This window comes from Meleagris gallopavo, chromosome Z, assembly GCF_000146605.3.
Source record: "Meleagris gallopavo isolate NT-WF06-2002-E0010 breed Aviagen turkey brand Nicholas breeding stock chromosome Z, Turkey_5.1, whole genome shotgun sequence".
NCBI lineage: Eukaryota > Metazoa > Chordata > Aves > Galliformes > Phasianidae > Meleagris > Meleagris gallopavo.
In genome coordinates, this window is record NC_015041.2 from 28,945,821 (window position 1) to 28,960,997 (window position 15,177).

The 15,177-nt window shown below is 37.5% G+C and overlaps 2 protein-coding genes across 2 annotated transcripts in view; both read right to left on the reverse strand.

Annotated features, from left to right (window-relative positions):
• Positions 1–15,177, reverse strand: part of LOC104915027 (FRAS1-related extracellular matrix protein 1-like) — a 197,618-nt gene that overhangs the window by 53,096 nt on the left and 129,345 nt on the right. The window lies entirely within an intron of this gene.
• Positions 1,867–5,356, reverse strand: CER1 (cerberus 1, DAN family BMP antagonist). Its single transcript, XM_003213532.4, has 2 exons — positions 4,367–5,356; positions 1,867–4,185 (listed from the first exon to the last, which is right to left on the reverse strand). Exons 1-2 carry the CDS (start codon positions 4,889–4,891, stop codon positions 3,892–3,894), a joined length of 819 nt encoding a protein of 272 aa, XP_003213580.2. The 5' UTR covers positions 4,892–5,356; the 3' UTR covers positions 1,867–3,891.

Genomic DNA, 15,177 nt, shown 5'->3' on the forward strand with positions numbered 1-15,177 from the left:
TAATTAATTGTAGATTTTGATCCATTTTTCATTATTTGAGTTGAAATGCATTTTGCTGGTACCATGGAACACGAGGCTCTGTAAACAGGATGACTTTCTTCTCAGCAGGGATAATTTTTGGCAATACTCTTGCAGTGGGCTAAGTACAAGCTTGCTTATCTTGTCCCCATTCTTTCTCATTTGAGCAAAGTAAGTGCTGACAGCTGCCAGGGTGAGCCTTCAAGGGAGCAGTAGTTGGTAGCTGCCTACGAGATATTCAAGGAGTTAGGTTTAGCAAAATATCAAATGTAAATTATTTGTAATTCACTATCAGTATATGTTTGCTGTTTCCACTGGTAAAGTCTCAAAATGCAGACTGCTGATGGAGGATCCCAGGTATCCTCAACCCCACTCCACTTTCCTTGCATCCTCCTGCACAGCACATGCTCCCAGTTCCCCCACACAATGTGATTATGCAGTTGTACAGACTGGCAAGGGGCTCTCCCAAAGAGCAAGGAATCTCATTGTCTTGCTATTGCTGTGAGGAGCTAGGAAGTTTGGGAGATGAGATTTCACCACCTGTCAGTAAAACATGCTAAAGCTTGTTAGCTGACAGCCATGATGTTAGCTGTGAATATTTCATAAGCGTGATGGACAAAGTACCAAGCGTAAAGTACTGAGGGCAGCTTCTGAGATGGTTTCCTGGAAATTATGGTGGGGTGAAATTCATTAAGAGCTACCCTCTGGTGTTTGACGTAATTACAGGCATTAATGGCGGTCTGATGAAATCCTTACACAGGAGAACAGCATATAGTGAAGATACACTTTCCTCAGGCAGTAAGAATAAACAGTGCCTTTCCTCTGTTATTTCCAAGGTAAAGAACATAACTCTGAATGTGTTTGGAAAATGTCTGGTAGCTCAAATAAATAGCAAAAATGCAGAAATTCAGACAGTTTAATAACTATAGCGTTGTCTTGCACTGTGAAGTTGGTTTGCACTAGAAACACTTCCACTGTAATCAGTTGCAGTGGGAAAAACATTCGTTATATGAAGCATACAGCTTCTGAATGGATGCAGCTAGACAGAAGTCATGCAGGCTTACTGCTGTTAATAGCATTACCACAGTATGAACCCATATATTGATAAGGGCGTAAACCCCCACCTTTCTGACCCACATCATTATACTAGCAGAGGCCTTCGTAGCTGTGCTGAGAGAACAAAATCCTGTTAGCCTCTAGGCACAGGTTATTCTTAATGAGAAATTTTAGAGGCTGAGAAATCTGATCCAATTAACACATTCTTGATTTTGCAGGGTGCCGTGCTAATTACATGCAACCAGTCATTGCTGGGTTAATTAAACATTCATCCAAAAAAACTACAGCACTAATCTAATTAGCAATTACTGCAGCTGTCATTACCTCTTTTCACCTACTTTAAAGCTGTGCAAATTCACACTAAGAATCCAGTCCGGCAGACACCTTACATGAATAGATTTCTTTGATTACAATAATCATCAGCATACAGAAAGAGCTTTAAAAACTAGGTTGAATGCTTTACAGTCCAAAATATAACCTCAGTTCTGCCATTTTTATGTGGAAAAGTCACAGTTCCAGAGTCAACCATGTCAAAATTATGAGACTGGAGGATTTTTCATTTTAATTGTCTTGTGATCTTATTGGAAGTATAGGTCCTACTTTCAAATTGTTCTCTTGAAGAAGAAAATGCAGACAAAGATTCCTATATATGCATGCAGCTTTAAAACATTAGTAATAGAAAACTCTGAAAATTTAACTTCTTAGGGTTAAATAACAGACTTAGGAATAAAGATAGAAAAAAAAATTAGGAACTGCAGTTTTTTGTGTGTGTTTAGGCTTTATTAAAATTGAATGTTAGTAATCACAACTCAAAATGTTTGATAAGGTACTGAGGTTTGAACCTCACAGCGAGACAGTGGACTCTCTTAGCTTTTCCACTTGCATACAGCATTCTTTAACAAAGCACCAATTTTTGGAGTTGGCTGTGTGTTTGATGTGCCCAGTAAGGAGAAATTGCTACTGAAAAAAGATTGCATTACTTTGTTCTCTAAAACTATATGGTTCCTAGCTGATACTACCCTTTAGAAAAACATTTTTTCTTTGTTCATAACTTCAGCTTACTCATCCTCCTTTCAGTCTAAGGTGATAGCCCATTTTTGAATGTAGATGCTAGTTCACTTCATCAGCTGAGGATATTGATCAGTATAATAAAGATAGAACAAATGTTAAAGTAGGTTAAAATAAATATTTACTGTATGTAATGCATTTGATACAGGGATCACAAAACATTAACAGCTTGTTATTTGAAATGACATTATATATCATACCATAATATACAAAGAGACATACAAGTTCCACTTGTTAGTCCTCAGTGCAAAAGGACAGACAGAAAGTTTTGCTCAGTTTTAATATGCAATTTTTATTATTTAAAAACAATTTTCTTTATATTTAAAGGTATTTGTATACTATTGTTCATTCACTGCAAGTAATGTGCAAGCAGCTATTGCCGCAGTTCAGACTCTGTACCAGGTTATCATTCAGATGCTCTTTTCTATAAAAATTAAACATGGGCCTTGTATTATGAAGCCATGGTGAACATATGTTTTTGACAGGTTATTATGACACTTCTGATCACTGTGCAGTCCATTTACAAAGCGATCATTTACCTTGAATTGACCAGATGTATCAATACTTATTTCCAATACCCAAAGGTGCAGATAGTTCCATTGCAGGAACAAAAGTTTGATAGTTTGGCAATAGCACTGGAACAATATTCCCAGCAGATTACAGAAGTTGGATTATACACAGGATGAAGTCTGGTTTCTGAAAGCTGATGCATGTCTGATATGTTAGGGCTGCAAGACAAACCCAGGGAGAAGCAACTGGAAAGCGAGCAGTCAGCTAACAGCCACTGGTGTATGCTGGCAAGGACTGGAATCGGACCTTATCCAATAAAAAGCTTTCTAAAATTATTTTGCTCTTTTTCTATCACAGATACACATCTTTATTGCTTTAGTTTAGTTTAACTGCTGAGAACATTACTTAAACTTATCTTGCTGTCACTGTCGAGGTTGAAATTCATCACACAGAAAATGTTTATTGCCTTTCTAAAGTGAACTTAAATAACAACAGTAATAACTATCCATTAATTTCTGGTGTTTCATGTGGAAGCAGACCTGCTTTTTTTCCTCCTTCTACTATGTTAAACTTTCAATAAAATAAAATGAGAACTACTGCAGATTTATAAAAGGAGAGTAAGTAGTTTTTATGGCAAAACACCGTTTGCAACCATTATCTTAAGTGTGTAAGCTGTCAGGTATGTTAGTTTTACTGGAAAGTGAACTCCAGCTGGGAACAATCAGAGGAACTCTTCACAGCTCTCTTTCTGTCTTCTTTCCATTTATATTTTAAACTCTCCAGTCGCTCTCATGATTTGAAAACAAACCTGTTTTTGCAGTGAAGAGACTAAAGCCTTCTCTGTGTTACCAATAGAACAACACTGGCATTCTCAGCAAGTAAACGCAGCATAAACTATCTAGTACTTCAGGTTTTTGTGGAAATAAGTCACATTAGTTTTTCAGCTGTTTTTTCCTAGCGTGCTAAGATGTTAGGTGTAGAAAGGATGGAAAACTTTTTAAGATGTATCTTGCTAAAATAAGGCTGTACCTATAAACCACATAATCTTGAGCAAGGAAATATTTGTTAAATTTTAAGTAAAGTTGTTGTCAAAGCAGAGATGCAGTTTAAACAGAAAGTCAATGTGTTTAATATTATGGTGTAACTGTATGATGAAAGTTTTGTCTCACTGATTATTTTTTTCTTTTCTTTTCTTGGCAAATCTGTATGATCTGGGACTTCAGAGTTACCTTGAATGGGTTAATTATGCTCAGGTACGTTTCCAAGAAAATCTAACTGTAGAGATCCAAGCAGAGGATCTTCTATCTTCTGAGTCTCACAGTTACACTCTTCCACAATCATGACTTTTTTAACCACTGGGACAGAACTGGTACAGTTGAGATCCAAGCGCTTCATAGAAAACTTGGTAGGCAGGCATTTAGAACAAAAGGTATAAAGGCGATCATCTGGACCAGGAACATGAAAGGAACTACACTTGCCAAAACATAGATTATTCTGGACGATCACCTTCTCACAGTTCTCATGAGCAACACTCTGAAACAGAAAGCAGAATGAAATTCACAATAGTAGAATGACACATAAATCTAAGATAGTACTGAATCATTCTCAGGGGCTAATGTTGCATATTCTGAAGTGACCCTGTGTCTTAGCAAACTAACCCATGTATCTTAGATTGCTGATTATAAGAGACAAGGGAGAGGACACCTGTTCTTACCTGGGAAAAAGGCAGGGTTCTGCAGGTTTCTTGGTGCATTTCATTGGTCTTGATTGGCAGAACAACTTCTTCAGAAGCTGAATTCTTCCGTAACATGAAATGGTCCCAGAATTTTTTGGCATCTTTCCTATAGGGAGGTTCAACCTCCCTCTTACTGGAGTTCTGGGATGGAGAGAAGTTTTCCACAGGAGAGATCTTTCTGGGTGCTGCCCAGGTTCTCAAATCTTGGTTTGCATAGAGTTCTGCATTAGGAAAGATGAATCTGGACTTTTTTTTCTCCCCTTGCTTCTGACTCTCTCCTGCTGTCTGTGGAAACGCTATAAAAAAGCTTGGCTCTTCCTGGGTTTCCTTAACACCTACTGGGTTTTCCCCCACCAGCTCATGAAAACTCTGGCTTTCAAGTAGATTTCTGTCCAAATAGAAAAGGCGCTGAAGTGGCCCTCTTTTCCTTTGCTGTGAATCTGACTGTGGCTCTGTGGCTCCAAGACACAGGAGCACTAGCAGCTGAAGTTGAAGCAGTGACATGATCCTGTTAATGCTATAGACTGGCTATCATTGCAGAGAGCACTGTGTGCTAGCTTTATACAAGAGCCTCTTGTCTGCTTGAGCTTGTGCACTGAGAGGAGGGGACAGCTCAGAGGAGACCTAGTGCAGTTAATTGCATTAATTTACTGAAGATTACAATTACGATAGCGGAGTTTGTGCTAATGAAATTGTTTTCAATCTCTATAATGTGTATTAGAAGTTCCTATCTAAAATCTAGTAGCCCAGGATGGCGTGGGAGACAGAGAGAGTCAACAGGAGGAAATGTTTGGATAAGCCGTCTGGCTGAGGCCTAGGAAGCATTTGAGGTTGTGTATTAGCATGTTCAATGTGGTCTGCATTGTTTATTTTGATTTTCCATTCCACAAAGCTAGAGACTGTCAAAACAGGGAGGATTATTTCATCGCAACAGGAAAAGGCAAACTGACTAATGTTTTCTAAAAGCTACGAAGCTAGATGTAGAGATGTCAATCAGCTTGTGTTTTCAAAAGCTGCTTCTAATTTTGTTCTTTAGCGTTTGGAATATGATTCAAAGCCTGCCTCAGCACTGCTGCAAACTGGCAGATTTGTGCTTGCACACCCAGAGGAACCCGGCAGAGAGCACTAGCCCTAGATTGACCTCTTCTGCAGGAGTTTGGCAGATACTGGACTGCAGAAATACCACCAAATCAGAGTAAGTTCTTATTTTAGAAGCAGCACTCTAGATTCTCAAAAATAACACTTCTGCTTCCTGTTCAGTCACCTCATTACACGCATACAGTAAAGTTGGCAAACAAAATGAGGATTTAAGTGAAAGACTTTAGAAATTATGTATTTTATTATTCTAGACTTGCATGTCTCACATACATAACAACTATCAAATCTAAAGTGAAGGCCATGTTTTGATAACTTATGCTTTACATTATATGTGAAAAAAGATGTTAGTACGGCATACTTAGGGAAGTACTGGGAAAAAGATACTTTCAATAAACTTCTCAGACATTGTTCTCAATCCAAAAACACTAAAAAAATTCAGATAGCTTGCAGTTTCAGTTCTCTATTCTCTACATATTACATTTCCTACTGGAAAGAGTCAATCTCAGTAGGCTCTTCTAAGTTTGTAGCTAATTCATTCGTTAATTTGAAAACTGAGCTAGTCTGTACCAGATTTCTGAAATAATATGAGTGTGAGTGTATTTGTACTTTGATCTCAGTGGAATGATCTTATTGGCTATCAGCCACAAATATTATTGCCCTGTAGCTTCTGCCAAGAGAAATTTAATTGTGCCTTGGGTTTGGTGCCTTCCTGAAAATCTCAGGTGTGCCCTGGAATGGAAGATTCTCACACAGATGTTAAAAGTGAAATTGTAGGAAATCTTGGCACTACAACAACAAGACCACCTGTGAAGAATGCCTACAAAATGTCCTTGCATCATATCTATATAAGCATGTACAGTATAAGGGAGTAAAAGCAGTAAGTCAGGAAAAACAATCAGTTGTACAAATGATTGTAGATAGTTAATTAAGTAGCCTAAACTTGCAGTTTGAATCCTCACATCCTATTTTCATTGCCCAACAAATCTAGCTGATACAAATGACATTTGGGTCTAAAATTCCTCGTATTTGTTACAGGTTGGTAGTAGTCCAGAATTATTCAAGGAATCACTGAATCATAGAATGGCTTGGTTTGGAAAGGACCAAATCCCTTGCTGTGGGCATGGTTTACATTACCTTTGGACATTTTGTATTTTTTTTTTCATAATATTGTAGTTGCTAGAACATTACAAGACAGAGATGATACTGGAACTTGTGTATTGTGTTATACTGACACAGAAGGGGTTAACATTAATGTCTTTCAAACACAGATTTTATTGTTTAAAACAATATGTATCAATTTTTAGCTCTTTGCTTCATAATTTAGAAGTATAAAAACTCAGTAAAACAGTTTAAATATTATTGCTTCTATATTATAGCTATACGAAAAAACAGTTATTTCTGTTTACCCCTAAGCTGTTTTTCACTTCCTTTATCAGAAGTGTCTTCTTACCAAATCTAATCAAGTGGTGTACCAGCTCTCTGTTTGAAAAGTCCACCTGTGATCTTGACCCTCTAATGCCTGTATTAAATTTTATCTATATACACAAAACTTCACTAAGTATCTCACACATGTTTACAGATATGATCACGAAGTACCCAAAGAGCCCAATTTGCCCCTTTTCAAAACTTTCTGAAAAAAAAATCAACTTCAAGGTAAAAGAGAGCAGACTTCTTAATTGTTGGTTAAATTTTACCCTAATCCACCTGAAAGAAAAAGCATACATATAAGGCATTTTTTATTATGTGGTTGAGGCATGGCATAGTGCCAACTTAGTTTCTGCCAGAAGCTTCTCTTTGTAGCATGAATATGAGTGAAATGATTTTATTGCTGCAGCATATGGATGGTTCTTCCTACAGCTCTTTGCAAAGAATAAACCAGGTTGCAAGCAACAAATATGATGCAAATACTGTAAGGATTTTACTGCCAACAATTGGATAAAAATTAAAATGATGGTACTGGAATGAATGTTCTGGACAGGTGTATCTAAAGTTAAATGGTGTGGATTACTGGTGCAGTGCAAATATTAACGAGGAATGCATAATAAAGGAATGCATAATAACTTAGTAAGATGCATATCACAGAATCATAGAACCACAGAATCGTAGGGGCTTGAAGGGACTTCTGGAGATCATTGAGTGCAACCCACTGTTAAAGCAGGTTCCGTACAGTAGGTCACACAGGAAAGCATCTGGTTGGATTTTGAGTATCTCAAGAGAAGGAGCCACCACAACCTCTGGGCAATCTGTTCCAGTGCTCTGTCACCCTCAAGGTGAAGAAGTTTTTTCTCATGCTTTTATGGAACTTACTGTGTTCCAGTTTGTACCCCTTACCACTTGTTGAGTTGCTGGGCACCATCAGAAAAGAGCCTCGCCCCATCCACTTGATTCCTGCCCACTAGATATTTATAAGCATTGATAGGATTGCCTCTCAGTCTTCTCCAGGCTGAACAGCCCCAGGCCTCTTAGCCTTTCCTCGTACAGAACATGCTCCAGGCTCCTACTCATCTTTGTGGCCTTCTGCTGGACTCTCTTTAGAAGTTACCTGTGTTTCTTGAACTGAGGAGCCCAGAACTAGGTACAGTGCTCCAGATGTGGCCTCAGCAGTGCAGAATAGAAGGGGGGGATCACCTCCCTCGACCTGCTGGTCGTGCTTATTATTAACACACCCAAGAATACTTGGTTGGCCTTCTCACCCACAAAGACACGCTTCTGGATTAGGAGTGTATGTTTAGGTGTTCCTTTTGCTGTGCTGTTCTATCCTATATCCTGCATCATGTAACAAGAAAGATGGCTGAAGCGAAATAATGCCAACAAATCACTGTGCAACCTAAAATCAGAAAACAGAGCCCTGATCTCCTCTAGGTTAAGCCAGCTCCTGAATTTTCTTCTTTACCTAATGATCTTCTTGGAGCCAAAAGCTGTGTGCCAGCTCTAGTTCCACTAGAGCCAGTACTCAGTTCACTACCAAGCTGTAGATATTTTTCAGAGGGCAAATTTGGGACAAAATGGGTCCTAATGCATCAGGGTGCAGTTTGTTCTATATTTGCACACAGACTAAAGCTGCTTTGGAGTCAGCTGTGTGCATAACCATGCAGGTAGCAGGATATGTCCTCAGCATCTCCATTCCTCCATGAGCCTGCTTGCACTACGGGAGGGCATTCCAGCTCAGAAAGTGAGTTAGTACAATCACTCTGAAGTTAAAAATAGCGAGTATTTATATGTCTCTTTGTGATGACATCAACTGCATAGACTAATAACTGACAACAGTCTGAACTGGGCACATTATCATTATATCCTACATACTGCTTATCTCAGATTTCTACGAAAAGCAACCTTTTTTGTATAAAGTGTCCTTTATAAAAACTTGTTTTCCTGCCTGATTACCCTTTCATGTAAGCATAGCACATGTTTTCACTGTGTTTTGGTTTCTGAAACTTGTGGCTAAATGGAGTAGTGTCTTTCAAGCAGGCTTTTATTTGTCTTCATAGTCACATTTCATTCAGGACATTCTGCTTTCACTAAAAATAGTCACCATGAATGTTTGCCCATTTTTTAAAACACTGTCAGGTCTATAGATGATAAGTGCCATGCAAATGCAAAGTGGTATTATTCATTTGTTTCAGAGCTGGAGTTTATTCAGTCATTATGGACATAAACTGAGTAATTAGTTGCACTGCCAGTTGATGCCTAAAAATAATTCTTAGGCAGGGTTTGAATTACTTGCCTTCTGTTGAGCTAAATAATCTCATCATAGCATGATTGATGATTAAATCATTAAAATGGATTTTATATTTTATAGTTAAATATCCTATCATTTTAGAAACACATTCTATGCAGACAAACTTGTATCCAGATATATCTTTTACAGAGCCCATACGAAGACCTCAGAATTAATGAATTAGCACTATGCAGTTTATTCTCCAATTATTGCACTTATCAAAGAAAGCCATCTGTGGTCTTTGTTTTACTGAGTTTCAGGGAAACAGATCACATACAGGCCTCGTGGGGAAGTTACAATTATGAAACCAAAAGGCTTGTATGAGGTATAATATGAAAGAGCATATTATATAAATCTGTTTAATTTTGTTCAACCTGGTACTGTACATTATGATCTTCACTTTTTTGCTATTCAGAGTCCTCCATTATGCTATTTCTTTCTTCCCTGATTTTATACCTTTCCATTTACATTTTCCATTCTCCAAGCTACACAAACAGAGCTAGAATCCAAGTTTAAAACTGTTGCTACAATTTAGATGCAAAATGTTCAGTTTGTCTCCAGCAGAGCTGGGTTAAATTTGTTTGTTTTTTATGTGTTGTGCTGACTCATTGCTCTAACAGAAATAGACAGTTCTAATTCTCAACTTGGAATATTTGGACAAGGTGCCCACCTCTGAAGCACTTCCTGAATCATACCAGTACGTATCTACCAAGTAATTGAGAGCATACCACATTCTGAACTCAGGTTGAGGGGCCATATTAGACAGATCCTCGATTGCCTTAGCTTGTTATGCCATAGGACTGTGAGCCAAAGGGAGAGGGGAAAATTCATTCTTCGGGAAAACATGCCTTCCTTCTTAGATTATCATGAATAACTTCTAAGAGCTATGGTGATTCACTTTGACAACAACAACAACAAAAAAATGTTTTTAGCATAAGCCAACAAAAAAGATGCATGTATGCTTTATTAGTGTAAAAATGTATGAAGACTTTTCTGAAATATTTGTTCGTATGCATGTATCCTTTGCTTATTCTGTTTAGATCCAGTTATTTAGAGATCATATTTCTAGACTTCTGCTGACTTCTCAGCTCTACAAAAATAAATAGTAGTTAAGCAGGGGAGATAGAGTAGCAGAGATGTCAAAGATGATTACAAGGAGCATTGCTTCTTGTAATAAAAGAGAAGTGAAATCTGCGTCTCTTTCACAAGGGTGACTGGATGTTACTTGGGAACAGTGACTTTTTTTCTACATTACAGTTTAAATGAAGAATCATATTAAAATTTTATGGACTGGCATTCTTCTTTGAATTCATTCTTCCTCTTGCATATCTGCTCACAACTTCCCTAAATTTACTTCTGAAAGTAACATCCCAGTATTTTCTCTTAAAAATATAGTTTGTTCATGATACAAATGTGCCTGACTAGTTTCAGGAAAACACAAAAGAAGAGACAGAATTCAGAAATATCACAAAGTAAATGCGTATATTGTGTAGGTACATTTCTGCTATGCTCAACCCGATGTTTTTTTTATTACTAGCTAAAGAAAGAAAGCAACCTTCAGCACAAGGAAGGAAGCTGAAGAAATGTATTTTAATCAAAATAATATGTTTCAGTTTTGTATTAACATTACAAAATCAGGCATAACAATATATATGGCATTCTGAATACAGTCATTAGGATAGCACCAGTCTTGTGATGTAAATAAGGCAGAATCACAATAGTTACTCAGTTAATCTATTTTTATAATTTTAGAATGAGTGAAGACTTGAATGCATTCATTAAGTTTAAGCATGCACAGAAGAGATCTGAAAAGCTTCACACATTTTTTTCCAAATTAAAGCTTTATGAAGTTGGTAATAACACACTCACACAGCTTGTTCCTAAGTTACTGAATCTTGGTCTCCCTGTGTTTGGCTGAATCTGGGGGACGAAGAGAGGTCTTTACACTGGTTGCAGGATTACTTCAGAAGGTATCCACCCACTACAAGATCTCAGTAGTTTAAAAGCACAAGAATTCAGATCAGAAAACATTGATTTGGAAAGTGCTTTAGGGGCCATTTGCCTAGCAATGTTTTACACAGCTGTCATCTTTGAGTCATCTTCTCTGTCCAACTTGTTTGAAGTTGGTCAATAGATAAGACGTTTAACAGGGAGAGGAGGTGGTTAAAAGAAGCAGACAAATAAGAAGCTCACATTACATCTCCCTTTGTAAAAAGCCAGCCTAAAGACTATGCTGTTGCCTCTTAATTCTGTTGCTTTTAAAAAGCATATGGATAGTTCTGATTAAATAGTTCTCATGTTTATTCAGAACATCCATATGTGAACACCAGAGTTTACATGACTTTCAGCCTCTCAAAATTACTCTGTTTATGCTGATCCCCTGAATGCTCCTTTTCCCCCTGAGTGTACTCAAAGTCCAATTCGAACAGTATTGAAGACTGAAAATGTTCCCAGTAACTTTTTAGGGTTTTATTCCCTTTCTTTCCTAAACTTCTTAGAGACATCATCTTCCAAATGCAATAGAAAAAAAAAAGTTACTCATGCTTTTCCTGCTTTGAGTTTGTTGTTTTCTTCAAACTCAGGTATTCTAATAAAAGATGCAAGAATTGCTTAAAAAACACTTCATTTTTAAAGATGAACACATTAAAATTTCTGAGTGCATGCTCAGAAGAGTTTGTTGTACTGAAACATAATTCTGGAGCATTTCAGGTTAGAAATGTCCTTGCATTATCATATAAAAGTTTTAGCTTTATTAACACATTGTTGTAGATTTAATGAAACCGGTAAAAACATTTTGCAGAAGTAACAATCTGTTTCACAGTGAAGGTTTCATATTCTTCAATCACTTCAAGGTACTTTAAGAAAGGTACAATATAGAAGAATTATCCCCTCTTCAAAAACCTGAGATCTTTGATTTCTCAGTCTAGGCATTAGCCATTTATTACTTATTGGTCAAGAAACAAGAACTCTATGGCCAAAATTTCCTCTCTGTTATGGTCATTCATTAAATAATTAGGAGAGGTCTTTAGACAATCCTCATAAGTTTAATAAAGATAGCACCAATAAACACAGCAGGAAATCTCCAAAGAAATAAAAGTTTCTATTATCTTAACATGCTTAGTAGTTTTTCTCAGTGATTCCAGAACGCAATCAGAGATCCCACACATGCTTTACTGACTCTTACTGGCTTTTTTTCATTGAAAACTATGAGAAGTAAATACAGACCTGGACAGGTACTCAGAAGCCACGTGGCTTGGGAAATTCTAGAAACAGCATATGTGTATTGGTTTGTGTAATGCCTTAAGCAAAAGTGTTAGTGTCTATAGAAGTGTCTAGAAGCGTGGCAAAAAGATAACAAAAAAGTCCTGGAAATATGTTAGGTTGTATCTGTTGATATTAGCATTAAGGGTGACAAGGTTCTGTCCGCAGTGTTTTACGTCTGAACTTGTAATGCACTTGTGCTTATTTACCATAGCAACTTCACAAAGGTCCTCACTACATAGAAGGGTTGTCCAGCTACTGACATGCCTATTCTAACATACCACAAGACAAGAAGGAGGGATAAATACAACCCAGAATGGTATTCTTCAGCTTAGAGAGGTGATTCTGCTGCATCTGTTCCCTCACCAGACTTTGTGGAACCTTAGAAACAGCAGAGTTGAAGATGGTGCACAAATGCAATTGGTTCAGAGGCTGGACAAATTTATGAATTTATAGAGGGCATGAACAGAATCAACTGCTGGCAGCAGGCAGGCAGGCAGGAGGGCTGAGAGTTCATATGGAACAGGGCAAATTCTCCATATGCTGTGCCACACCACCTGTCACACACTCCTGCTGGGCAGAGGGAATATTTGGGAGCAGTTGTTTTTGGGTTTTTTTTAGGAAGCTTAGGACTTGTTTCTGTTTTAATTCTGAGGCTGGCAGTAAGAAGGTCCTAAAACAAGTCTTTTGACAGGTCAAAGTGTTACCAAATGGGAAGTTACGGGCAGCTGGTTGGCTTTTTTTTTCTGTTAAATGCTGATTTTTAAGCCTTTCTCAGAAATAAATCTGGATTTTTTATTATTATTTTTAAAAACCTCAAATCCCTAATAAGGACTTAGATTAATACTTTCGAAAATCCATAGCTGCTTTAATATAATGTGCCTCTCGCAGTTACACTGGCTTGTACACACATACTAATCCTATTGATGTTAATGTATCACTGAATATCCCATGATATTATTCTGGGATTAAGCTTCCGTATTAATTTTGTGTGCATGTGTAAATCATTCTTTGAGATAGCATTAGATCTAGAAAGCCCACATTATTTAATTACACTGCACAAATGATACCACCATCCTGGAACTCCAAAAAGCATTGCATGATTTTAGTCAGAATGTCAAACAACATGCAGCTCTGTAGGAGAAGATTCATTTGGATCTGAAACTGTTCTTGGAAGGCCGAAAAAGTAACAAAGAAGCTTTGTTGGTGTTGGTATGTCAGTAAACCCTTCTGTGGTTACTCTTTTTGTAAAACATTGTAGAAGGGCATCCACAGAAGAAGCACTAGTATTCTGATAGTGTCTCTCCCATCCTCACCCAAGAGAACGTGTTTATAGCCAGCCAGCAGAGTCTGCCCTCATTTTGGTCCCAAGCTGTCTTTCCTTCTCTATGACTGCAGGACAAAGCTGCAGTTTTCATTGCAATTTAATTAAACTATCAGCCAATCCACATCTTTCAGTCTTTAAGACTGAAACACAGACTGATGTGCTACTTTTTTTTAATAAGTATGTTTGCACAGAAATTTTATGTAGGCTGTCAGGCCTAGTTCTTTAGTGTGAAAACACAAATGAATCGAATGACAGATAGATGTATTTGGAAAGAGATCAAAGCCTTGACCAGAACTCGCTGTTTACAACTGACCTCTATTTCTTGGTAAGAGTCCAAAGCATCTGCATCTCTGGCAGCATATAAAATAATCTTTGGTGATAATTAAGATGGTTTTCTATCTGCGTACCCTCACTTGTCTGCAGAAAGACAGAAACAAAAGGAATGTCCACATGCTTTCACAGGGATCCCCATTTTTTACAGCTTTCTTGAACATATGTAGCTGTTCTGTCTGGCCTTCCTGCAATCAGTTGCTTGCCATTTTCCTCTTTTCTGCACCACTACACAGTTGTTGCCTCTCTTTGGAAAGTGATTGAAGCCCCTTCTCCAGTTTATGTAGGTGACAGGTTCTCCTCCGTTCCACTCCCAGTGTCCAGGATTGACTTGGTCATTCAAGCCTGTGTGAAATCAATAAGAACAAATGAGTGAGACTCATCATCTCTGCAGCCTTATGCCAACGGAAGCATGTTTTTTTTGTCCTTCTGTTTAAAAGGCATACAGTATTATGCTGAAAGAAAAAATAACATCTGGAGGAATACAAATAAAATACACTTGAGTATTTGTATGGCAACTAGATTCATCTGAATACAAGAAAATATCCTTTTCCTCACTGTTGGCTGATCTAAAATACTTTCTTTGATATCTTGCCTGCTTATCATCTCACAAGTTTCTCTTTTGCCACTGAGGAAGCCAAACAAAATATCTTATAGCTTCAGACTTCATCCAGATTCCACCTGAAAATAAAATCCTACAGATCTTTGTAAATTTTATTCACCTTTTTGAAAGCATATTAGTTAACACATCTTAAAACATGCATTTTCACTTAGCTTTTGAGTTCTTAAGACCAAAATGGGTGGTATATTTTCAACTATGAACTGTGTTCATAGCTAGAAGAGATTACCATCAGAAATTTGACACAATGGGTTTATAGTCTTTATTCTCATCAGAGCAGTTTATTTCCATCAGATTAATAGAATCATTATACCATTAAACATGATTCCAATTGACTGCAGTTTTTGAAGTTGGTACCTTTGATTTTCTAACTAGCTTTAAAGTGGGAAAGGTTTCAAGGCAAAAAGCACCTCAGCAATAGTCAACTTAGATAAACT

Excerpts from the sequence above, each read along its gene's own strand:
- CER1 (XM_003213532.4), bottom strand. The coding sequence starts at position 4,891 with ATGTCACTGCTTCAACTTCAGCTGCTAGTGCTCCTGTGTCTTGGAGCC. Across the intron at positions 4,186-4,366 it reads GAACCCTGCCTTTTTCCCAG|AGTGTTGCTCATGAGAACTG; the intron begins GTAAGAACAGGT and ends TTTCTGTTTCAG.